This window comes from Trichoderma asperellum, chromosome 5, assembly GCF_020647865.1.
Source record: "Trichoderma asperellum chromosome 5, complete sequence".
Lineage (NCBI taxonomy): Eukaryota > Fungi > Ascomycota > Sordariomycetes > Hypocreales > Hypocreaceae > Trichoderma > Trichoderma asperellum.
In genome coordinates this window covers 3,756,182-3,779,447 of record NC_089419.1, presented here as the reverse complement: position 1 = coordinate 3,779,447, position 23,266 = coordinate 3,756,182, and the positions used below count along the sequence as shown (strand labels likewise).

At 49.4% G+C, this 23,266-nt stretch overlaps 9 protein-coding genes across 9 annotated transcripts; 5 read left to right on the top strand and 4 right to left on the bottom strand.

Annotated features, from left to right (window-relative positions):
• Positions 1-2,553: 2,553 nt before the first annotated feature.
• On the top strand, positions 2,554-4,715 carry TrAFT101_009376 (uncharacterized protein). The gene is made up of 2 exons (XM_024902162.2): positions 2,554-3,641; positions 3,704-4,715. The coding sequence occupies exons 1-2, from the start codon at positions 3,076-3,078 to the stop codon at positions 4,557-4,559; spliced, it is 1,422 nt and encodes a 473-aa protein (XP_024755260.1). The 5' UTR covers positions 2,554-3,075; the 3' UTR covers positions 4,560-4,715.
• A 545-nt stretch (positions 4,716-5,260) lies between these two features.
• On the top strand, positions 5,261-7,119 carry TrAFT101_009375 (uncharacterized protein). The gene is made up of 3 exons (XM_024902857.2): positions 5,261-5,808; positions 5,881-6,452; positions 6,520-7,119. The coding sequence occupies exons 1-3, from the start codon at positions 5,757-5,759 to the stop codon at positions 6,883-6,885; spliced, it is 990 nt and encodes a 329-aa protein (XP_024755261.1). The 5' UTR covers positions 5,261-5,756; the 3' UTR covers positions 6,886-7,119.
• Positions 7,120-7,924: 805 nt separating this feature from the next.
• Positions 7,925-9,396, top strand: TrAFT101_009374 (uncharacterized protein). Its single transcript, XM_024904259.2, has one exon. It carries the CDS (start codon positions 7,982-7,984, stop codon positions 9,320-9,322), a length of 1,341 nt encoding a protein of 446 aa, XP_024755262.1. The 5' UTR covers positions 7,925-7,981; the 3' UTR covers positions 9,323-9,396.
• A 91-nt stretch (positions 9,397-9,487) lies between these two features.
• Positions 9,488-11,364, bottom strand: TrAFT101_009373 (uncharacterized protein). The gene is made up of 2 exons (XM_024911112.2): positions 10,267-11,364; positions 9,488-10,207 (listed from the first exon to the last, which is right to left on the bottom strand). The coding sequence occupies exons 1-2, from the start codon at positions 11,069-11,071 to the stop codon at positions 9,582-9,584; spliced, it is 1,431 nt and encodes a 476-aa protein (XP_024755263.1). The 5' UTR covers positions 11,072-11,364; the 3' UTR covers positions 9,488-9,581.
• A 1,749-nt stretch (positions 11,365-13,113) lies between these two features.
• Positions 13,114-15,599, bottom strand: TrAFT101_009372 (uncharacterized protein). Its single transcript, XM_024904260.2, has 2 exons — positions 14,616-15,599; positions 13,114-14,536 (listed from the first exon to the last, which is right to left on the bottom strand). The coding sequence occupies exons 1-2, from the start codon at positions 15,441-15,443 to the stop codon at positions 14,297-14,299; spliced, it is 1,068 nt and encodes a 355-aa protein (XP_024755264.1). The 5' UTR covers positions 15,444-15,599; the 3' UTR covers positions 13,114-14,296.
• Positions 15,600-15,742: 143 nt separating this feature from the next.
• On the bottom strand, positions 15,743-18,121 carry TrAFT101_009371 (uncharacterized protein). The gene is made up of 3 exons (XM_024907119.2): positions 17,388-18,121; positions 16,995-17,278; positions 15,743-16,926 (listed from the first exon to the last, which is right to left on the bottom strand). Exons 1-3 carry the CDS (start codon positions 17,512-17,514, stop codon positions 16,111-16,113), a joined length of 1,227 nt encoding a protein of 408 aa, XP_024755265.1. The 5' UTR covers positions 17,515-18,121; the 3' UTR covers positions 15,743-16,110.
• Positions 18,122-18,150: 29 nt separating this feature from the next.
• TrAFT101_009370 (uncharacterized protein) lies at positions 18,151-18,417 on the top strand (the record flags this gene model as incomplete). The annotated part of the gene is made up of 1 exon (XM_066128631.1): positions 18,151-18,417. The coding sequence occupies one exon, from the start codon at positions 18,151-18,153 to the stop codon at positions 18,415-18,417; it is 267 nt and encodes an 88-aa protein (XP_065984751.1).
• A 2,184-nt stretch (positions 18,418-20,601) lies between these two features.
• Positions 20,602-22,281, top strand: TrAFT101_009369 (uncharacterized protein). Its single transcript, XM_066128630.1, has 2 exons — positions 20,602-21,044; positions 21,093-22,281. The coding sequence occupies exons 1-2, from the start codon at positions 20,709-20,711 to the stop codon at positions 22,209-22,211; spliced, it is 1,455 nt and encodes a 484-aa protein (XP_065984750.1). The 5' UTR covers positions 20,602-20,708; the 3' UTR covers positions 22,212-22,281.
• On the bottom strand, positions 22,165-23,217 carry TrAFT101_009368 (uncharacterized protein). The gene is made up of 2 exons (XM_024901396.2): positions 22,811-23,217; positions 22,165-22,738 (listed from the first exon to the last, which is right to left on the bottom strand). Exons 1-2 carry the CDS (start codon positions 23,087-23,089, stop codon positions 22,409-22,411), a joined length of 609 nt encoding a protein of 202 aa, XP_024755267.1. The 5' UTR covers positions 23,090-23,217; the 3' UTR covers positions 22,165-22,408.
• Positions 23,218-23,266: the final 49 nt, after the last annotated feature.

The following is a 23,266-nucleotide window of genomic DNA, read 5'->3' as shown; positions in this document are numbered from 1 at the left end:
GTGTCGGAGAGAAAGTAACAGTTGTGAATATATAATAATGTTTAAACTCGAAGAAATGGCAAACTTCACTGCTGTCTGTAGTTAATAACTTTTGCATGGTTAAACATTATATATATATAGATACTATTTATCTCTACATCTAGGTGTATATGAATATTCCCTACTGCATCATGGCATAAAATGTAACCATACCAAACACCATCATTAACCCTGTTCTGGAGGTTGCGGAGCTGCGGAGTGGGGAAAGAGATCCTCACAAGCTTATTTTCTAACCAGTAATAAAATCTCCGTTCTGTAGAAGCTTACATGGAACTTTAACAATGCCCGCTTACATAAATTAATATTCAGGGGCCTTTGCGGAGAGGTTGTGTTCCCTTGTATTAGTTATGATATACCAATCATCTCGTAAGAGTTTCCACATGGATTAACGACGAGGTTCACAAGGCTGATTAGTTTCCACGGATTTTACAAACCGAAATGTAACCGAATGCACCCTTATTAATGCTGAGAAATAAACAATGGCGGAAATAGGTATCGACTCTCGGAGATAGCTATCTCTCGATTTTGAGCTTTCGCAATTAATGCGAATGACTCTTTTGGGAAGCTAAGCATTACTGCTACAGAGTATTCACAAAGTGGAGCATTATTGCGCATATTGTGTATTAGTCTTCCTTTAAATTATAGGATGATATTGCAGCAGTTGTAGTACCTAGCATCAATGAATGTCAATCAAGTGGCTACAAGAGACTCTTACCTACAGCGTCAGACAGTTTCTAATTCTCAAGTGCTTGAATACGTCAGCCGGCGCGTGGATTGATCAACAACCGGCTTCATAGTCTTTCAAGTTCCGAGCAACATCCGAGTTACAGAACACGGCATGTGCGAGTTTCGTGAGCGTCGAGATGTCACTTTAAAGCCCGCGTAAGCCATGATAACAGGCAGAACCAATGCCCGCCAAGTCGGACTATAAGCGCGCGGGAACCCCACCACCAATGCATAACACTCACGATGTGCAACACTGGGCGTGGGCCTGGCAAATTGGAGTCAGTTTCTGTGTGCACATGTACTCCTTAAAACTCCGTCCGCTCTTTCGACATTGTATTCCCAATACGTAAGCTTAAAGATCACAAGAAACATTAAATCTGGCCTTAAGATGTCCAACTATTCTTAATCACTGCCCTAGTACGGAGTATCTGAAACAGAAAGAAGCAGAAGTCTACATTTCAGTAGACTTTGAGCCGACAGGTTAGCCGAAACCCGTTGTTCAAGCAATTATGGCCAAACGTATGATCTTCTCACAAAGCGTTTTCTCGTCACAACGACGTACTATTCTGTTATACCTTTATTTAATCTATGCCTAAAAATACTTTCACCGAAAGAAGTACCTACCGTGCACTAGTTTGTAATGCATATCGTCCAACTACTTATAGTCAAAGCGCAAGGTGTGGCGTATCAAGAAACGGTCCGAACCGAGCCTACCGAGTGTCTCCCGCAACAGGGTTATAAAACATCAGTAAAGAGGTCACAATGCAGGGAGTGGAATACAATCATGATTCACAACACGTGAATCAAGTCTTATCACGATAAATTCCTCCAACTATTCACTGTACTAGAACGAACATTTTCTGTACCCGCCAGTAGAATACGGAGACAGGATGCGAATATTACGTATCTAAAAGTAATGACTTCACGCTCGCTGGCACATCCCTATTTGGGAACCGATGGATATAAGCCCAATGGCAGAGGAAAAAAGAATTAAACATTCCGCTTACCAATGATTCCTCATGAAATAAATACCTACTGTCAATAAATATGTATATAGTCTGACATTCTTCATAGAAAGTGCAATACAATAATACTTATGAACCTAACTCGCTCTAATATTTTTGCTTTGCCAGGAACAAACCGGATATCTCGGTGGCGTCGGAAACAGCGCAGCGCCGGATGAGCCTTGATCGTGTCTCTTGATTTTACATACTACTGAGCATTTCCGTGAATATGACAGCTCGCAAACGGAACTCGTTTCCAGAAAACAGTTCTGATGATGCAAATTTCGACACTTAATGCAATGTCTTAGCATTATGCCATTTCATGTGGAGGTAACATACGATTTGGCTACAGGCCCGCAGCATTAAGCTGACGAGACTAATCACGTCCCTGAGAGCTGTAAGCTTAGTTTGACAACGGCCGAATTTATAGCGCTCCTTGCTCAACATAGATCGCGTAGATTGCGCAGGAGAAGCCCATTGCAGATGTTTTCAATCTTGGTGAACATTCTCTGCATCCATAAACGCAGCACCTCAAATGGAGCATTGGAAGGTATTTAGGCTAATGCAGAAGAGCTCAAAAAAAGAGGCAGAGTTCATTTCTGAATTTGGCGTTGCACATTGCCGCTATAACAGTATAGGCAACTGGAAACAATCTTCGCGGGGACGCGAACCGATATACCGTTTATTTTCCGCAGAATTGTTTTACCAGTGTCGTCACATTGACGGTGCGGTGACATACAAAACAAATTATTAAACAGAATCCAAGTTTAACAGAATGTCGATACAATTTTTGAATTTTGTAATACGGAGTATTCCGCAACATCACAAGCTGCGGTAAGAAGCTAGACTGGGGGCACACAGCGCCCTTTAAAAGACGCCGCCGAGACGAAAAGCTGTCTTAGCAGTCAGTCCGAAGTGCCGTAATGGGAAGAAAACTGTCGATCTCTCCATTTCGATTGGGCCGGGAAGATGTTCGGGGGCTAAGTACAGGGAGATAGCTCGCGTTCGCATCATAATAGCGCTTACGCTACACAGCTGTTGAAGCTTGGCGACGTGAGAAGAGCCACAGATGCTCCATAGGCGGCAAAGCATATTGGCCAGAAACAGTATATCCTATGATATAATCACCATAAGAAGACAAATGCATAGCGACAGTTTTGAGGAGCTCTTCCTGAACCTTGCTACTCCACATGAATATTCTAATCGAGAGCTTTAATGAGCCGGATTATATAACAACGGCTCCCTCCATCTAGGCAGCTTGAACATTCCGGGAGACAATCTCCTCACCCTTCTGCCTAAATCCACGATGATTCACCTTGAACTACTCTCCCTTGGGCTGGGCATTGCTGGGGTCACGGCAGCTCCAGCGGCTTCTGCTGCGACGCCCTTGAAAGTCATCAGCTATGCTCAAACTCCTAATGGCTTCAAGAGCCCAGCTAGAGGCTGGAATTCTTTCGCCCTACAGGCAAATCCCAGCGCAGCTCCAGGATTCAAGTTTGATCAAGCACATGTTTTGACCCAGTGCAGCGTCTTGGTCTCTACTCCCTTCAATGGCCAGTATGACACCTGCAGCTTGGACTCTGGCTGGTCAGTTGGCGACCACGGAGACGACTTTGGCCGCCTTATATACGACGACACTGTTTTCGACATTCCTTCGCTGGCCAGCTCTCTCCATTCTCAGGGGCTGAAGATGGGCGTGTATGTCGTTCCTGGAGCCTTCATTAATGATGCAAATAAGACCATCCTCGGCACTGAGACCACTATTGGCGAGGTCTGCACCGGAAACGAGGGCTTGGCTCGGTGCGTATTCGATTATACAAGACCGGAGACGCAGGCTTGGCACAACTCTGTGGTCAACCTTTTTGCTTCGTGGTAAGTTCTCTATGCCGTTTTGAAAGGAAGATGAGAGCTCTTATGCTAATTTTATCAACAAGGGGCGTTGACTTTGTGAAGCTCGACTTCGTCACGCCAGGCTCTCCTGACAACGGCCAAAGCCTACCAACTGATCAGAGCGGCACTGTCATTGCATGGCACAACGCTATCAAGAACAATGGCAACCAGATCCGCCTAGACATCTCCTGGAAACTGGATCGCACCCAAAAATATTTCGATATCTGGAACAGCAACGCCGACTCCATGCGAACTGATCAGGATCTCAACAACTCGGGATCAACCACCTTGGTAAACTGGGGCATCGTTCAGCGCGCTATTGAGAACTACCGCCAATGGATCATTGCTGGCCTGCAGTTCTTTGACGAGTTGAACATCTACCCGGACCTGGACAACCTGTTTTCCGGGAACCCAGAGAACATCTCCGGCCTTAGCAACGGCCAGCGCACTACTGTTTTTACTCACTGGATTGGAGCCGGCGCCAACCTCATCATTGGCAATGACATGACCACGCTGGATGACTTTGGAAAGAGTCTCCTCACCAACTCTCAGGCACTCGAGGTTGCTGATTTCACTGCTCAATTCCCGATGCAGCCCCGGAATCCCGGCTCGGGAGGTCAAAATGCGGCTCAGCTCCAGGCTTGGATTGCAGGCCCATCTCCGTCTGGCGAGGCTGTTGTTGTTCTTGTGAACCTTGGTCCAGACAATGGCCAAGGCGGCTTCAATACGCAAACCAGTGGTGTTCAGACAGTGACGGCTACTTGGGATGATTTGGGCATATCTGGACAGTTCAACGTCCAGGATATTTGGAACAATAAGAGCTTGGGAACTGTAAGCGACCAAGTTTCTGCGCAACTGGACGAAGGCGAAAGTGTGATGCTACACTTAACTTCGGCGTGAAGAGCTGAGGCCGCCTGGAGACATAGAATGGGGCATTAGCACAAAAATGTTGGCTTTTAATCACGTACATATCTTTGCCATAGAAGAACTTGGCCTTTATTCTTATAAACCCCTCTATTTCTTTACGGAAATTATTAGTGTGTACCGAGTCCCGACGAGACCTAGTATTCTGTAAAGAAGATGGTGGATTCTCGTATATTTATGTGAGTTCTACACATTTGCTATTGGAATTAGTTTGGAAACTACTCGCTCAGACCTTTGTGTGAATTCTTTATTACGTGGCGTCATGTATTTAGATGACCAGGATACGAAAGCAATAGTGAGAGACACGAGGAAAACAGCTGGTCAAAGCTTTATTTCACCAAAGTAAACTGGTCTTTAATGTGCGTCTACTTCGGAAGGAGATAAGGGGGGGAAAATCGAATTTTATTGAATAATCGGCCTTCGCACTTGATAAATTTTCCAATGCCCGAGCTACCGTCGCATGCTCGCGGAGCGAATGGACTTGGACGAACGTTGAGGGCGTGCGCGCTTGCTGATACATGACACCTAACACCAAGCAGCTTATGAAATGATGTCTATGAAGTGACCTATAACAGAAACATGTTCTTGATGGGGTTAGCGTTCCGGACTGCTTCCAGGATTTGGCGCAGAATCCACCGCTGAAACATTCCATGGCGACAAACGGAGTCTGTGCCACTGCCGCGCCGAGCAGCCGATTCCTCCACCAGGACCGTCTAGGGAGTACAGAAAAGGGCTTGTTTGTGCGAAGACTGCATGGCGTGTATACAAGCTGTGGCGGTGGAGAAGTAGAGCCGAGGCGGGGTTAGTTAAAAAATTGCTGCCGTACGCGATGCGACTCAGGTTTCGTTAGGGACGGGAGAGGGGCGGATCAAGTAAATCTCTGAATAGCTCACCCTTGGACAAAAGGAGAAGAGACACAGGCCACATCACCAGGTAGCAGCCAAGTCCTCGGGGTTAGCTACTGTGCCGTTCTATGGTAAACTCCGGCAGCGTCTAATAAGTCCGCATACAAGTTGGCCGTTGATCGAGATATAAAGGCTTAGGAAAAGCCAATTTCAGGTCCACGACTTGCGATTGGAACATTGCAATTCAACAGTCGTATAAATAACAACATCTCTTACAGTCGGCTAATTTGATCCCCATAAAGAAGAGATTTCTCCTATTCCCAGCAACATGGTCAAGTTTCTCGACAAGGAGGTTGGTCCCATTGGATTTGGCCTTATGGGTAAGTGGCAATTCGGCTAGCTGTCAAAATCTATAACTCGCCGAATCATCCAAGAGCTAATTCGGTCGCAAGGCCTTACTTGGCGCGCCAATCCTCCTCCATTGGAGCAGGCTCTTGCCACAATGAAGGCCGCCGTCGAGAATGGCCTCACCATGTGGAATGGCGGCGAGTTCTATGGAACTCCCGAGTACAACTCCATGACCATCATCAAGCACTACTTCACAAAATATCCTGAAGATGCCGACAAAGTCTTTCTGGCAATGAAGGGGGGTGTAAAACTGGAGACGCTCCAGCCTGACGGATCACCCGAAAACATACGCCGGTCACTGGATAATATCTTGGCCCAGCTGGAGGGCAAGAAGAAGGTGGATGCTTTCTGCTGTGCCAGGCGAGATGCAAACTACCCTCTAGATATTACCTTTGGAGTGATCCAAAGGGAGTACATCGATACCGGAAAGATTGGCGCCATTATGCTCTCAGAGTGTGGCGTCAACACGATCCAGGAAGCTGTCAAGGTGGCCAAGATTGTTGCCGCCGAAGTCGAGCTTAGCCTGTTTACACCAGATATTCTCAAGAACGGAATTGCAGCTGCTTGCAAGGAGCATGATATCCCCATCATTGCATATTCCCCCATTGGAAAGGGAGTAAGTATCACCACGTTGACCCCGCTCACCAAGCCTTGCGTGTTGTCTTCGCGGCTAACACTCGCAGATGCTCACTGGCGAATTCAAGAACCTGGAGGACGTTAAGAAGCTGGGAATTATTGCCCACTTCCCGCGGTTCCAGGGGGAGGTTTTCGAGCACAACCTCAAGCTTGTCCACCAAGTTGAAGCAATTGCCAGTAATAAAGCTTGCACACCTGCTCAGCTAGCCATCAACTGGGTAAGGAACATGAGCACCGATCCAGAGCTGCCTCTCGTTATCCCAATTCCCGGCGCCACCACGATCGCGAGAGTAGAGGAGAATGCAAAGGTGATTGATCTCACCGAGGAAGACATGGAAAGCCTTACTGGCCTTGCAAAGAATTTTGAGACGGCTGGTGCCCGATACCCTTCTCACGTACCAACTAATACCTAAGCGGTGTGCGTTGTCTGAATGTGTCATACATGCAGCGTTATAATATGAATGAAACTTCAAGTTGTTATCTCAAAACTATGCTTGATTGTAGCTGGGAATGGTTGTGATATTATGAAACCAGAGAGCATGTAGCAATCTAACAATCCCGTGAGCGATAGCATCCTGTGCTAGATATATTTATGTATGAATCCTCGAACTTGAGGAGGGCTTACACAAAACAATTGTAATCCTCGCCTGTTTAGATCTTATTAAACTCATATCATCTACAAGGGTATAGAACCGGTTGAAGGGTGCATGCGATTCGCTTGGCTACATATAATCTATCACATAAATACCACGTGTAGTAGGGTAGTATATCGTATATCGTATATCTTCCTCCATTATAGGTCTGCATGTGAGAACTGAGATCTTGAAGCTGTAGCTTGCCTCGACTAATCACAGCTTGCTTAGCAAGCCAGTGGGCTTTGTAGCATGTCTGTCTTGCTCCACATTTTGCGTTTGTGTGTTGGCTATTTCAGGTAACGCATTCTCTGGACCCAAAGACGGAGGGGGGAGAATAACGGTTCTCATCCTTGTCCCTTTGGCTTTTCCATTCCTTTTTCTTTTGTCTGTGTGATTACTGTATCATTTATTTTCTCCAATTTCCATCCTTCAACTATTATCATCCTCTGCGGGTTGAATGGCCGTCAATATCCAGTGATATTAAGCTGCATCTTCTCGTACTCTATATGCTAGCGTGATAATAGGACCTTCTCTGCCCATCATGTTCCTACGCTGGAAACGTTGATTTGTAAGAGCATTTCTATTCTCCAGAGATAGCGCAGGTTCAACTGACGTTTTCCCTTATTAGAGGGATAAAGTCACCCTTTTGTTCAAAACCACCCACAGCCGGGTGATCCGCGCCCCGCATCTGTCGATGTCGTGATTTAACGTCCCGAGCACACTAATTTACTTACACGCATCCCATTGCTAGATTGTATATAGCTATATTTCCCCTCATACATAGCTATAGGTATCAAAAGGGTTATCGTAGTTGTACAGACCTATCTTGGATTTCACCCAGGCAGTTCAAAAAAACAAAACAAAAAATAACAACATGTCGGATAATAAGCAACTGCATCTGTTCGCATTCATGCGACCCGTCAGTCTTCATACTGGCGCATGGCGGTATCCAGGTGCATACGCAGACGCCAACTTCAACATAGCCCATCTCAGATCGTTTATCCAAAAGCTAGAAGCAGCCAAGTTTGACGCATTCTTCATGGCCGACCACCTTGCTGTCCTGAACATGCCTATAGAAGCCCTAAGACGCAGCCAAACCGTCACATCTTTTGAACCATTTACGCTGCTCGCATCACTTTCAGCAGTAACTGAGAGAATTGGTCTTGCTGCTACTGCTTCTACAACATATGATGAGCCCTACCACGTTGCGCGGCGCTTTGCCTCCCTTGATCATCTCAGCGGGGGTCGTGCGGCCTGGAACATCGTGACGACGTCCAACCCAGATGCGGCCAAGAACTTTGGTCGTGACGAGCACATGGACCACTCGGATCGGTATAAGCGCGCCAAGGAGTTTTACGACGTCGTGACGGGCCTGTGGGATAGTTTTGCAGATGACGCTTTCATCCGGAATCAAGAGACTGGCATATTCCTCGACCCCGAGAAGATACACACTCTCAACCACGTGGGAGACGAGCTCAAGATCAAGGGTCCATTGAATATCGCCCGACCTGTTCAGGGGTGGCCTGTCATCGTACAGGCTGGACAGTCTGAGCCAGGGCGACAGTTGGCTGGCGAAACAGCCGAGGCAGTCTTCTGCGCACCAGGCAACATCGAAGCAGCAAAGTCGGTATATGCAGACATCAAGGCACGCGCAGTTGCCGCAGGCAGAAAGAGGGAGCACATTAACATCCTACCAGCCGCCTTGGTAATCATTGGCGATACCATACAAGACGCCAAAGAGAAGAGACTCAAGCTCGACAGCCTCGTCAACTATGAGAGCTCCATTGCCAGTTTGTCAATTGCCCTCGGCACAGATGCTTCCAAGTTTGACCCGGATGCGCCTCTGCCTGTCGATCTGGGCGAGAACAACGCCAGCGTTACAAGCCGAGAGAACGTCGTGAGGGTGGGACAGGAAGAAGGGTTGACTGTGAGGCAGCTAGCCCAGCGATTTGGAGGATACGGCGGGTTAGCCTTTGTGGGCACACCAGAGAGCGTTGCCGACGAGTGGGAGCGGTGGCTAAAGGAAGAGGCCTCTGATGGCTTCGTCGTTACGTTCCCATATCTGCCACAGGGAATAGACGATGTGGTGGAGAAGCTGGTGCCGGAGCTGCAGCGTCGGGGCATCTTCCGAAAGGATTATGTAGGCAGCACTCTGCGTGAGCATCTCGGCTTACCAAGGCCAGAGAATAGGTTCTTTCCGTCTGGAAATGCTTAAATTCTGTTCTCGTCCATACATGAGATGTTCACCAGCGCAACTATCAACGGCATAGAAGAAACATTGATGGCGTGTAAGATTGTGTCACATGTATGTGCATATATATTTAACTAGTTATTCATAATACTAGATTTTTATGTACTGACGAAGCTAGATATATATACAGCGCTTCTTGTCAATCTGTCATTCATACAACATAAAGTCATTCATTTCCATTACCCCCCCCCCCCCCCCCTCTCTCTCTCTCTCCTCTCTAAATTTAAGCCTTGGGCAAGATCCAGCTAGTAACAGACAGAGCAGGAACACGGGCATTCCAAGTCTGAGACTCGGACTCGGTGCCGACCTGGACCCAGATTTCCTTGTTATAGCGGTTCTGGATGACGACCGTGCGGGTGCCATCAGGGTTAAGAGTGCCAACAGCCTCCATGCCGGAGTTGTCGTCAAACAGGTAGCTTCCGGTACCGTCAACGACAACAGCGCCCTTGGGAATGTACTTGCTGAACTGTCCCATCATGTAGTAGTCAATCTCCTTCTTGTAGCTGCTGCCATCAGAGCTGACGGTAACGAGACCCGTGCACTGGTGGCAGTTGCCGCCGCCGGAGAGGGCCGGGCCGCCGCCGGTGTAGGAACCAAGAGTCCAGGCGATGATGCCGTTGGCCCAGTTCTGGAGAGGGAACATGTTGAAGCTGGAGCTGTGGATCCAGTCAGTGGTGCCGACGGAGGTCCAGCACTCAGTCATGTACTGCTCCTTGTTGGGGAACTCGTTGTGGAACTGGGTGAGAGGAGTCCAGTTGTTGGGGTTGTTGCCGGCGTAGCAGTGCCAAGCAGCAGCCTGGACGTACTGGCTGGCCATGTTCATGACAGTCTGAGGGTAAGAGTAGACGTCTAGACAGTAACATGTCAGCGATGGAGCTTCAAAAGAGTGATGCTGGGAGATGGCTTACCCTGGTTGTGGTCCCAAGCCCAGACCTGAGTGCTCAGACCAGCAGCTCGAAGAGCAGGGCCGACCTTGTCACGGATCAAAGCACCAGACTCATCCTGCTGGACAAGCATGGTAGGCATGTCGTCCTTGTTGTTGAGAGGCTCGTTCTGGATTGTGATGGCGTCGATGTGAGCTCCAGCCTTCTCGAATGTCTGGATGTACTTGACAAAGTACTGAGCATAGGCATTCTCGTATGCGTGGTTGAGCTTGTTGTTGCCGGTACCGCCGCCAATCAGCTTGCCGTTTTGCTTCATCCATCCGGGGGGCGACCAAGGCGTTCCAAGGATGGTCAGGTTAGGCTGAAGCTTGCGCATGGTGGCCAACATGCTGGCCAGGGCATTGCCACGATCACCCAAGTTGAAATTGGCCAGGTTAGTATCAACGTTGCCGTTGGCGTCATCATAGGTGTATGCCGGGTCAGCTGAAAGATCTGAGCTGGCAATGGTGTGGCGCATAAGGCTGAAGTTGATACCCGAGGGGGTCATCAAGTCGTTGAGCAGCTGAGTGCGTGCAGAGGCCGACAGCTTGTTGAATGCCAGGACGGTGGAATCGGTGACGGCAGCACCGAAACCCTTGACGGTCTGCTTCTTGCCGGTCTTCTCCTTGATGGTGAACTTCCAATTGTCAATGCCGGGGTTGGCGGCATTCAGAACAGGCGCCTGAGCGGCGCTGAGCTGGTACCTTCCATCCGCACTCGAAGCAAATGAAGAGGCAGCGTTGACGCCGCCAACAGCGGCGATGGTGGTGAGGACTGATAGGAACAACATCTTGAATGTGGGAAGAGAAGATGGAGGGGTTGAGAGAGCAAACGTTTGCGTCAATGGAGCATGATCGTCCCCTTTTATTCACCAGACGCGATTTTGCTCTCGGATCAAAATTCCGGACGTCGTCACCGGGTCAGGCCGCTCAAGAAACATGGCCCGCTCGACAAGATACCAGTATGGAAGCCAAGGTTCAGAAACTCGTCCATCCACGTTACCTGCTTAGGAAACTGGCCAATGACCCCCTGGATGAGTCCATCATAACCTTGCTTAACATTGTCAATAAGCTTAGTCGCATGAGTGATGCTTAACTGCGGCATAACCTACTGAAGGGCCAAGGCTACGACATAGGCCCAATTCGAAAGATTCAAGTTGATCCACAGATGTGAGGACCAGGATAGGCCTAGAATCAATCGGCCCTATATCAAACCTTCGGTTCTCGGAGCCGCAGCGCTGTGAAGAGAACATAGCGGCCGGTCAACTGTAGCCAGAATACGGAGTACCATACCGCCAATTTTCGCCATGGAGTACCATTGCATGTACAGAGTATCAATCAGTGTTATTTTGCATAAACCACCTCCCTGCAGCACTACTAATCTGTACACCCGATAGGCTCCAGCAAGCAATTTTTCCTTCCACTCAAGCCTTCTAGGTGAAGGGGGAAAGAACAGGGGCATGGAAGAGAGCATGATTAATACTACACAATCACGTGTATCTTGTCGGACGCCAATGAGCGTCTCGAATCCAAGAAAATGTGGCGTTGCCAAGAATCCATCAATCACTTCACAGCTGCCGTTTCAATCCAGCTTGCCTATTTGGGCAATGAAGGCGTGGCCATGTCCGGGCCGCAGAGATGGGAGTCCACAAGCAGTGCTGGAGAAGATGACTAGGACTAGGGTACAATGAATGACATTGCATTCCTCTGGTTGCACTACAAAGGTGTGATGATGCTTACTACATAGGTATTTGCTCCTCCATCTACATGTATGCTTACATGTATGTAAATGCGCTACTCATGTGGCAAAGCCTTGACCGAAATCTGAGAAGAAGCAAAACAAATTACAGAGAAAGCCAAAGCCAAAGCAAATATCCCCTCTCCTTTTATCCAAATCATCTCCACCCCACCGCCATTTTCTTCCCCACGTTTTCCCCATATTGTGCAGTTACCTATATACCGTGCCGTGTGTGTCTAGGCGTTAAAGGCGGCTCAACAGTTGAGAACCTCTAGAGATGCCACTCAGAAGACATTATTCCGGCGGCCCGATCTCCTCTATTTGCTAAACAAAAGGCCCGTGTGTCGAGATACCAGCAGAACTACGAGTAATGCATGCTACAACTACTCTCAAGAGATACTCTGTAAAAATGACAGCCATCCATGTCGAGACGCCACTCTAACAGCCTAGCTACATACGAATATTACCCCTACCTACCTAGTAGCTGAGCGGCGTAGCATATTAGCGTTGAATTTAAGCGTCCAAACAAGCATAACGCCTACATGACGGCAGCGTGTTTTATCTCCCCTAAAGCTTTTCGGCGGCTCAATGCCACCCTTCAATCTCTGCATATACGAGCAGATAGATATACGGAGAGTGCTGTAACTGTGTCAGTTCGTTCACGGATAGCCTTTTCCGTACACTTGTCTTGTATCAATCAAGTCCTGGCAAAACAACGAGTACATACTTATCCAAAAGTCGCACATAACCAGTTATGCTTATAGCATGCAATAATCGGCAAAAGAGTCAAAAGAACCAAACCTTCTCTTTCCGGCTCATCTCCACATCCCAGAAGAAGAAAACCCACGGAAATCCGAGCATGGCCGAGACTCCCCTAGCCTGAGCAGATTGATTAATGATCCTGGAGATGATTAAACTGGAGAACGACCCTCTCTTTCCTGAGCCACACAGGCAATGCCATGTGTTTGATGGAAAGCCTTGTAAACCAATTGCACCAACCACTGTCTTTAGTTTCTAGCATTGCAAAGTCTATAGCCATCCAAGACTATTCCTGCCTGGTAGGAGACACAACAGAAGGGACACTGAATGCTCTTTAGCCACTATATATATTCTCAGCCATCTGAAGTCCGAAACAAGGTACTATTACCTAGTAAACAAAGCGTCCCTCTGCAATCTATTCAGAGCTCTGCCATTGATGGGATTTCAGTAGCGGCATCCCGCTCCCCACGGTTCCTCGGCCAAGCTTACCACGAACAGCCTAGGCAAGTCACAGCTCCATGCACCCCATGACTGGGGATCAAGACTTGATGCTCCGAGATTCTGGATTCAATGTTTGTATGCAGTACCTATTACTAGCCTTTTCTATAACCAGACTTTCGTAAACATCTCGACTTTATATAAGCGTCTCTATATTTGCCCTCTGGTCATAAGTGCATATATGCATATCTCAATCTGACAGGCGCTTGCTCCCTGCAGGAGTCTCTTTATCAGATCACAGTTTGAATACGATGGATGATCTGATGATGCGATTTTCCCCAAGGGTGAACTGCCGGTGACACGGCAAATGCTATGCATTTTTTATTCTCCTAGCCATGCCGCGAGGTAGCTCTCTCTATCATTACTCTTATTCTCTCCTCTTCCTATCTGCTCTCCCCATATTATCTGCTATTCATATATTCCGTCCCATTAATTGGGACCGATTTCAGGTATAAATTGGGTATAAATTAGAACGAATTCACAGTCGTCAAGCTCTTCTGCCTATACCAAAGACTGTCGTAAAGAAGGGCCGAATTCTAAATGATGTTGATGTCGTCGCAAGGCGGACAGACAAGGGAGCCCCATCCCGCCGCAACAAGAAATAGGACAGAGTCCTACATTACCAAGCCAGACTAGGCTTGGTCCGTATCCGTATCGACGGCATGCAGCTGTGCATCTGATTTCCTAAAACTGCCCATCACCGCCTCAACATCTCATATGGATGATGGTGCCTTGTCTAGCGCGCAACGTTCCACTTTGGCGGAGGGTTGGGAGGGCTGAGACACATCCCCCAGTGCGTTGACCACCTTCGATTGAGCCGCACTCTGGAGCAACTCGTCCGCTTGGCACGGAGTAGATCGCATTGGGATTTCGATGTATATTCTCGTGTGTAATAGCATTCAACCTAAGCATTTGCCAGGCATCACTTCTCCTTTTCGGACAGCACGTGAGAAGAAGCGAACATGCTAGAGCAATGCTGTGATATAGCAAGCGCATCGCTGATATCAGGTCTCCCGTTACTTCACAGAGGCGGGCCAAACAAGTCATTGGCACCCTCCAACTTCCTCCTCTTCACGTCCCTCGCATCCATCGCCTCCCCAAAGACAGCGCCGTCGCTTTGTACTGTTCCTGTCGGCTTCTTGACCTTTGTCGTTGCTTGCTCGCGTCTCGCACGCTGCAGAGCCACCAGATCTGCTCTGTCCGTGTCTCTGCACTTTTGTAGCTTCTTTCGCAGAGGCTTCAAAGATTTGACGAGCTCGGGCTACTTCGCCGTTAGCATACTGTACCGAGAAGGGAGAGGAAAATCGAATCGTATAATCACTAGTGTTGCAAACACTTACCGTCTCCCAGTACTCTTTCATCCGCTGCGGAGGCTCCTTCTCCATCATGGAGCGGCAGCTCTCAATCGTCCTAATAATCTTCTCTCGCATCTCTGCATTTGATCCCATATGTTTGTCGCCGTCCTCCCCAGTCCGAGACCCAGCAGGAATTAGAATTTCGACAAGCTCCTTATCCACCATCAATAAAGAAGCCATCATTATCTGGCTAGGCGTATAGTGAAAATAGGCGTCGGTTAGCAGAGGGCTGAACTTGAGAATATCTCTGGCCATCGCGTGAGCCTTGGCAATTCTGCCCTCTTCCTCTGGCAGACGCTTCCTCAATTCCAGAATAGCTCCCTCCAGCGCTCTAAACGGATGTCGTACGTCAAACGCGAACCGAATGCCCTGGCAGAGCAAGAATTCCCCCGCCAGAATCTGCTCGCTCGTCGTGTTGGGAAACATTTCGGCCAGCTTGGCCAGCCTGATGTAGTATCCCTCCGCCTTGCAACCAAAAAACAGCGACGTCTTCAACAGCTCGGTGGGAGGGTATGTCATGACCGAGTTTGTAATGTAGAATCTGCGAAAGAAGACGGCGGCCGTGGATCGGATCTCGGTCGGGAGCTCGCAGAACTGGGCAGCGCGGATCAGCTCGGTGGTGAAGAATTGCACCAGCGTTGACTCTTCGCCAGGGGTCAGGAATTCGGGCTGGGCATCGGCTGCGAATCGCGGCGCGATCTGCTGCTTGGCGAGGTCGTTGGTCTTGTTTCGAAGCTCTCGCAGGCTGGTGGGCGAGAAAGACCAGAGGCGGAACTGGCTCGACTGCCGGTATCTTTCGTCTTCCGTGGCCATTCTTGTTTTGCTGAGGATCAATCAAGATATACCAAAGCAATCAATTAGGGAAAAAGCAATAAAAGGAGGAGGAGGAAGAAGCTTCAGTCGATAATTACCACGCGTTGAAAGGTGTTGAAGCTGCGAGGAGCCATCTCGAAGCTTTAGCCAAATTCACGTGCAATACAGTGTTGCTGCAGTTGTTTTCATACTGTCTTAACACCACCAGATACGAGCCAGGATACGAACACCAATTGAAGCCACAAAGGACCTTGTAGCACTAGCAGTAGTAAAAAAAAAAAAAAGCTTATTACGGCTGTAATCAGTGTTACAAGTTGCAGATTGATATTCAATTTTCCCAGAAAATCGCGTCCTGGCGTGTATAAAACTCCTTGATAATACATATATAATGCGGTACATGACCATCCTCCGTCTAATAGTGTATTTCCTATTTCTCGGCCTGCCAACTGAACCTCAGCGCATCTCCATGAAAAGTGATGCTGCCAACTTTTTATTCATATGCAGTTGGCCAATAAAAATAAAAATAAAAAAGTTTAACTCATGTCGTTTCGTTTCATTGCAGGGGAGTGCTCGGGCACAAGAATGGATACCGGCGCGCCGTCATCCCAAAAGAGAGAGTGTGTGTGAGAGAGAGAATGGAAGATGCTTGTTGCGGCTCTAGTCTGTTTCAGTAGCCAACAGTGGAAAGCTTCCTGGGAACAGGAGGTGGCGGCGGCTTCTTGGCTCGATTAACAGGGGGAGGCGGTGCTTTCTTGGCTTCGACCGGGAATTGAGGGTTCGTTTGCAGGCTGCCATAGCTCGTTGCCGGACTGACGCTGCGCTCTCCCCAGCTAGGGGTATTATCCCCGCTGTATACTGAGTTGTCGTCAAAGATGTCCTCTGCTCTGCTTTCAGGAACGCTGCTGGTCGTATTCATTCTAGTGAAGGAAGCCGATGCGGCTCTTGCGCGAATCACGGGCGGTTGTCTAGCATCATAGGTTGCTGATCTCAACATGGGTGGTCTGGATGATGCCGGCGGAGGTGGAGGCGGAGGAGGTTCTCGGCTCGTCATGGTGCGGCTAAGCTTGTAAACGGGAGATGAACCGGCGCCCTCATAGGCCTCGTTGATGATGGTGTTTCGGACAGGTTGAGTGCGGATGGACACGTTGGAATAAACGCGCTCCAAATCTTCCCGTGAAGACGGACGTGTGGTGTCTGCCATGCCAGCAGCCCAAGACTTTCGGACTCGGCGCAGCTCGTTAGCAGCCCGCTCATGGTACTCCAGCTCGGCGTCGAGAAACGATGTCAGAGAGCCAATTGTATCCTGCTCTGCCTCTCGAATATCCTGCATGCGCTGCAAGACATCTTCGGTGCTGTCGTCAAACTTTGTTTTGTTGACACGCAGCTCCTCTTCGAGGCGGATGTCATCCTTTTTGGCTTTTTGCATCTTGCCCATGGTGGCATCGTAGGCGAGTCGGCGGTTTTCAAGCTTCTTTCGGGCAGCCTGTTGGGAGCTTGTGTAAGCAGTCACGTTTAATGTGTCTGAGTGCTTCTCTGGGTGGCACCACATACCTGATACTCCTTCATCATGGCGAGGTTTCGCTCAATGTGCTGCATCCAGGTGGCATTGGCACAGTCCAAGTAGGTGGTCTGAAGCTCAGCGAGCTGTTCGTTGGCGTTGCCCATGGACGCCAGGCGGCGGCTGTATTCGGTGTCTGGCAGCTCTGCCGCATGGGCAGTCATGGTCTTGCCTAGGTGGGCGAGCGGCATGCTGCGGCTTCTGTCTTCGAGGGCATCGCAATGGCGGGAAAGCCATCTGGTGTAGATGTTCATGGACTTGAGGAGGTGCTCCATGCCTGCAGATGGTTGCAAATCTCTGGTCAGCAAATGATCTGATCTGGTCTAATCTTGCCACGACTGCTCCTGGCAGCCCAATTGATGGCTAGGACGCTGGGAAACACAAACCTTCATGTCGAATGTCCATCTCGGCCTCGAGCTCTTTGAACTCTTCGGTGTGAGTGGCCTTGGCCTCGGCGCCCATCTTCTCGCCAGCCCACTGCATGGCACGGTCAATCTTGCGTGTGAAGTTCATGATGTCGTAATCAGCGTCGAATCCAGCACTTGGGAGAGTTGTCGACAAAGAAACTGAGGGCGCTGGGCTGTCCAATTCCCAATTTGCAGAGACAAGTTTTTAAGCCGAGCAATGGAGCAATGGGCAAATAGGCAAAATAGGACGATGTATAGTACTACTTGTAGGTATTCGTACTACTCCGGACTAAGAGCCAATGGTTTCCGCTGGTCCAACCCCCGGCCAAAAAGCTAGCACTTGATACCGAAGGTAGATTGACTAGCTGCAGTAGCCAGCAACGGTTGAGTTGTGAATGGAACAAGGGAGGCGTAGTATGGCAGTAGGGTATGTAGGTTTTGTTCGAGGCGGTAGCAAAAAGGTTGTGCTATATCTCGTGTAGATCGTTTGCAACAGAGTTTGGCGGCGAATTCAGCGAAAGACAGTCTGGCCTTGCAAAGGTTCCAGTGGGCCAGCCCAAACTGAGGAGGTGAAGCGAGTTGAACGAGCGAGAAGAAACGAGCGAGACGGAACAAGTGCAGCAACGTGGCATTGATCTCGGTCACGAGAAACACGCATGAATGGGAGAGGCTGGCTCGAGGTTCTTGTACAATTGCGAGCCAAAAGCGCCGGAAGGCGCTGAGGCCAAGTGACCTCCCCAAGATGGAGCGACGCCAGCAAAGGGTCCGCCCGTCCAAGGCGCGAAACCGGCCCAGGGGTCGCTTCCAGGTGGTCTCTGGCGTCGCATCGCCCCTGGCGCCGGGGGGGCGCTGGCCGGCCGCCATTGGCCACGCACCCGTCGCTGCGCTGACTTACAGCCCAACATCCCGCAGCCTTCAGGGGCTCTTTGGGACCCTCTGGGGCTGCTGGGGCTTCTGGGACTTCTGGGGCACGCCTGGAGCTGCCCTATCCCCACTAAAGCCACCATAAACAGCAGCTAGGCGGATGGAGCCCGCGTCCCCAACCAACCACCACGAGGGATGGACAGTGGCAAACTTAGCATGAGAGCAGAGTATTGCGCGTACACTAGGAACAAGGAGCAAATGCGTGTGAGTGGGAATGTCAAAGGATACGAATCGCGGAAAAGAATACGAGCTGGGTGGGTGAAACAAAGGCAGGCCGGGACACATCATGACGTTTTGGGCAGCTTGCATTTTTGCAGCCGGGGAGTTGGTGGAAAGCTTGTATTGTTTTTTTTTTTTTGTTCTTTTTGTTTATATAAACAATTGATTAGGTTCATGCTAGCTGGGTTGTAATGCTTGGTAGTAAACACTGGAGATGGTTTAAACTTGTTACGTGAGAGTTGAGAACAAAGCGTGTGCATTATTCAATGCTAGTGACTGCCGTGCCCACCGACATGGTTTTACCACGAAAGCCTCAAAGTTTGATGCCATCAATTCAGCACAGAAATAGATTCTACTAGTGATCACCCCAGCGTCAAATGTCAATCACAGCCCACATCAGAGATCGTCTCGCGATCGTCCCCCCTCCAGTCTCTCTTCCTCCACCCTCGCCTCCTCATGGCATGGAGCATGCGGTCCTGCCGGGACTCCCCTTTTTTTCAACTTGGCTTTTGTCTTATCATCTTGGCGATCGCCTGCTCTGATCTACAGGCATGCAGGTAATGGAGCAGTTGCAACAGGTTATAATCAAAGTAGAGATTACACTTGTACGGGGGATGCACATCAACGCCTGTCATACAACATACGGAGCGCTGCTGCGGCACAGCGCAATCTCGTCTGAAGGGTTTCGGCTCCCGTCAAACGCTTCAGGTGCACCGGCAGCAGAGAAACGCCTCCCAGGTGGCCCCGTCTGCCAAGCCGTTCCGAGCCGGCACGCTTGCAATAATAGCCGAGCATAGACTCGGAATGCCTGTTGATACTATCTATGTACTACTATCCATACTCGTATACTATTCATATTCGTATATTGCCTGTTTGACATTGTGCTTTCACGTGCTGTATCCATCATGACGTGGTCCCAGTAGATAGTATACGGGATGCAAGCTGTTCTCTCGTATTTGATGCAGCACGCCTAATCCAGTAATGGGCCAAGAATGAAATGCACGTCTCTGCAGGAACAAAGGCTCCCAAAGACCCGTCTACGGGCCTGCAACGCAGCGTCGTCCTGTCACGAGTCAACCACAGCTTCTAGAACAAAGGCTTCTTTTTTTATCTCTCCTTTTTTATTCCCTCTCCGTCGGTGCCGCTGTGCTGGGGCAGAAGCTCCATAATGTGTTTCATCTTCTTCCGAAACGGCCTCGAGACTGGCCGGCAAAGCGCCGCAGAAAAAGCTTACTTTGGGCAAGGGTACATGTACCTGCTACATTGGCATTTGCGCCAGTCTGCTCAGCGGAGGAAGCGAAATGCAAGTTGGCGATACTTTGAGCTCCAGCAGCCAACCAGCACTCTGTTCTTGCTGACTCATCACTTTCATGTCGCCATCTCAACGCTTATTCTTTGCGTGCTGCAACATTGAACAGATGCGTTGATCTACTGGGCAATTTTACGTGCATGCCTTGTGTAATTCTACTTGAAGGCTTGAAGGAGCGATACACTTCGATACACTTCACAACTAACGTGTTTTTGAGACACAATAGGGAACATGACATGAGTTAATTGTAGGGAGTACGCGATACCCGCCACACTTTAACCGTCATGTGCAGGTACAGCTTCGCATAGCAGCCAACCACTAACATGAAGACAGCTACAGCCTTCAGCAGCCGCGTTGGAGAGGCCGCCCGCATCCCCGACCCCTCCACGATGTAAATTAATCCTTCATCCTTCGTCCCTGTGCCAAGTAATTAATGTTGCTCTTTCTACACCACCAGTATCTAGGGTACGTACAGAAAAGCACGAGTCTACACGCACACGCAGTTGTACTGCCTTGTGAAAGCTGCCTAACGTTGATAACGCATGTCCGTTTTAAGAAGCGATGTGGCATCCAGCAGCTCACAGATACAAATTCGGCAGATGCTAATTGAGAGTCCTCCACTTAGCACTTAAGCGCCCCTAGGCCAAACGAAAGTTAATATGTCGCACTCGCAGCATCATGCCATTTGTAGCACGGGTGAGGCCTCAAGGCAGATTTTATGACGATGGCTAGTACCGCTTTCTTCTTATAAAGAGGCTAGACATGCTTTCATGTAATATGAAGTTTCTTCTCCTACCCTAGTAAAAGGCGTACAACAGCTCCAGCTCAACCTACAGAAGAAGTATATAATGAACACCCAAAATCCGCCATACGGCCAGCAAGGCCCCTACGGAGGTCAGTATCCACAAGGACAAGGGCCTCCGGGCCCGATCCCGGGGCAGCCTGCGGGGCAGCAGCCCTTCTATGGCTACGGATCAGCTCCCGCCGGATCTTACCAAGGCCAGCCGTCAAGTTATCAGCCTCCGTATCCTCCAGCAGGTGCTCCAGGACAACAATATCCGGGGCAACAACAAGCACCCGGGTACATGTCTGGATACAACGACCAGTCGACTCAGTATGGTCAGCACTATACACACCAGCCCGTCCCGCAATCACCATACTCGCATCAAGCTTATGGCGCTGCAGTAAGGGGTAGTTAATTCATGTACAACATATATACTAACACGAAATAGCAGCCCCCTCAACAATGGCAGCAGCAGCAGCAGCAGCCGCCACAGCAACAGTATCAGCAGCAGCACCCTCAGCCTGGATATGCTCCAGGCCCTGGCCAGCAGCCATATGGCTACAATATCCAGCCCACACCGGCCTCTCCAGGGTACGACCCGGCTCAAAAACTCATGGTGCAGCGTATAGACACATCTGCCGATGTAGAAGCTCTTCGAAAGGCCATGAAAGGGATGGGCTGTGATGAGCGTGCCCTTGTCCGCGTCTTTGCCAATCACAAGTACCAAAATCCGTGGGCCTTTCAGCAGCTACGAAATGACTACGAAAGTCGATTTATGCGCGACCTGGTGAAGGACGTCAAGGGTGAGACCCGGGGAGATTTCGAAGATGCATTGGTCGCTTTGATCAGAGGGCCTCTTGATCATGACGTCTACACCCTTGATAAGGCATTGGACAGAGCAGGCACCGACGAGGAGGCCCTGATGGACGTTCTTCTCTGTCGTTCCAACGCAGACATTCGAGCCATCGCCGCAGAGTACCGACATGTCAAGGGTAAAGACTTGCTTGCCGCCATCAAAGACGACGTCGACGACACGCTCTTCCGTCTCTACAGCATGGTCCTCTCCGCAACTCGCGCCGAGGACGCAGCTCCCGTCGTACCCGCAGATATCGACCATAAAATCACCGAGCTACAACGTGCCACCGAAGGCATCATCGGCACCAACGATATTGCCGTTGCACAAATCTTCACGAGCGCTAATGCCGCCCAGCTGCGAGCTATGAGCATCGCCTACCAGCACAAATACCATCGCAGCCTACAAGATGTCATCGAGAGAGAGTTCAGGGGCGACATGGAAGACGCGCTACTGCGGATGCTCACTTCTGCCACGGAAGATGGTGGGAAGGCTGACGCAGACGCATTACGGGCACCGCTGCTGAAGACTCTGCAGAATAAGAAGATTATTACCTACCGAGTGCTGAGGTTGTATTGGGGCGATAGGGCAAGGCTTTACGCGGCGCAGGCGGCACATCAGAAGTTTTACCACAAAACGTTGACCAAGGAGCTGAAAGAGTCATTGAGCGGAGACTATGAGAACCTGATGGTTGCGTTGATTGGGGAAAAGTAATCGTATCTAGCTATGGTAATGATATATGCAGCCGTCCATTCACATCAAGTCAATGCCAATTCGTAACTCGTATAATAAATACCAGATTAACCTCAAACCTCTCTCATAACTCACATAACCAGTCTTCACCGAAGGACCACCAACATAACAAGCCCATTGTTGTGATGTCACTTCAGTTCATTGTACTTCCATCCTTGTCAAACGCGTGTCTTGAGAAAACGGAGAAATACCGCCAGAGGACCATGTTTCCACCTCAGCGTCTCATCGCAACTGTCGCTTTCCGCATGCTGTAACAGTCCGCTCATGAATCTGAAATATTTTGCGCAAGTCGGGCATTTGTAGTCGCCGTCATTGTCAAGGTATTTGTGAGATTCGTAGCAATCCGTCGCGAGATCGTCGATAACATCAACATCAATGCCGGGTTTGCATGTTCCCTCTTCCAAGTGCAACACCATGGCGGATTTGGTCACAAACATGCGATAGCACGCAAAACATTTGACAGTTTTCTCGCGGTGAACGAGTTGATGCTAGTTTGGAGCGCAATCATCAATGTTGGGTTTTCCGCGAGATACATATCCAGGAATATGAAATGAACTTACATATTTGAGATTGGAAGGGGATTTGAAGAATTGGTTGCAAATAGAGCACATATTGTGCTCCTCGAATAAATGGTCTTGGAGATCTGACTCGCTGTCAAATATATCATAGCATTCTGGACACCCGTCATGTTCATCGACTAAATGTTCCCTAAGTTCGTACAGCGTCTTGAAGTCTCCCGTGCACTCGGGACACATATGATGTTTAGAAGAGTCGTATGTATGCTGGTTTAGGGCCAGTAGGGTCCTAAACGGCCTTTCGCAGCGGTAGCAATACGCCATCTCGACTGTATGTGATTGACTTGATTGATGAGGGAAGAGAGCTTGGAGGGATGGAAACAAAGCAGAATTCTCCCGACGATATTCATTCGTAGGGAGCCTCGAAGGTTGACCTGTAAGTGCTACATGCATTCACCCCGCTCTCCAAGATGTGGTGATGTGACGTGTCAGTCGCCTACC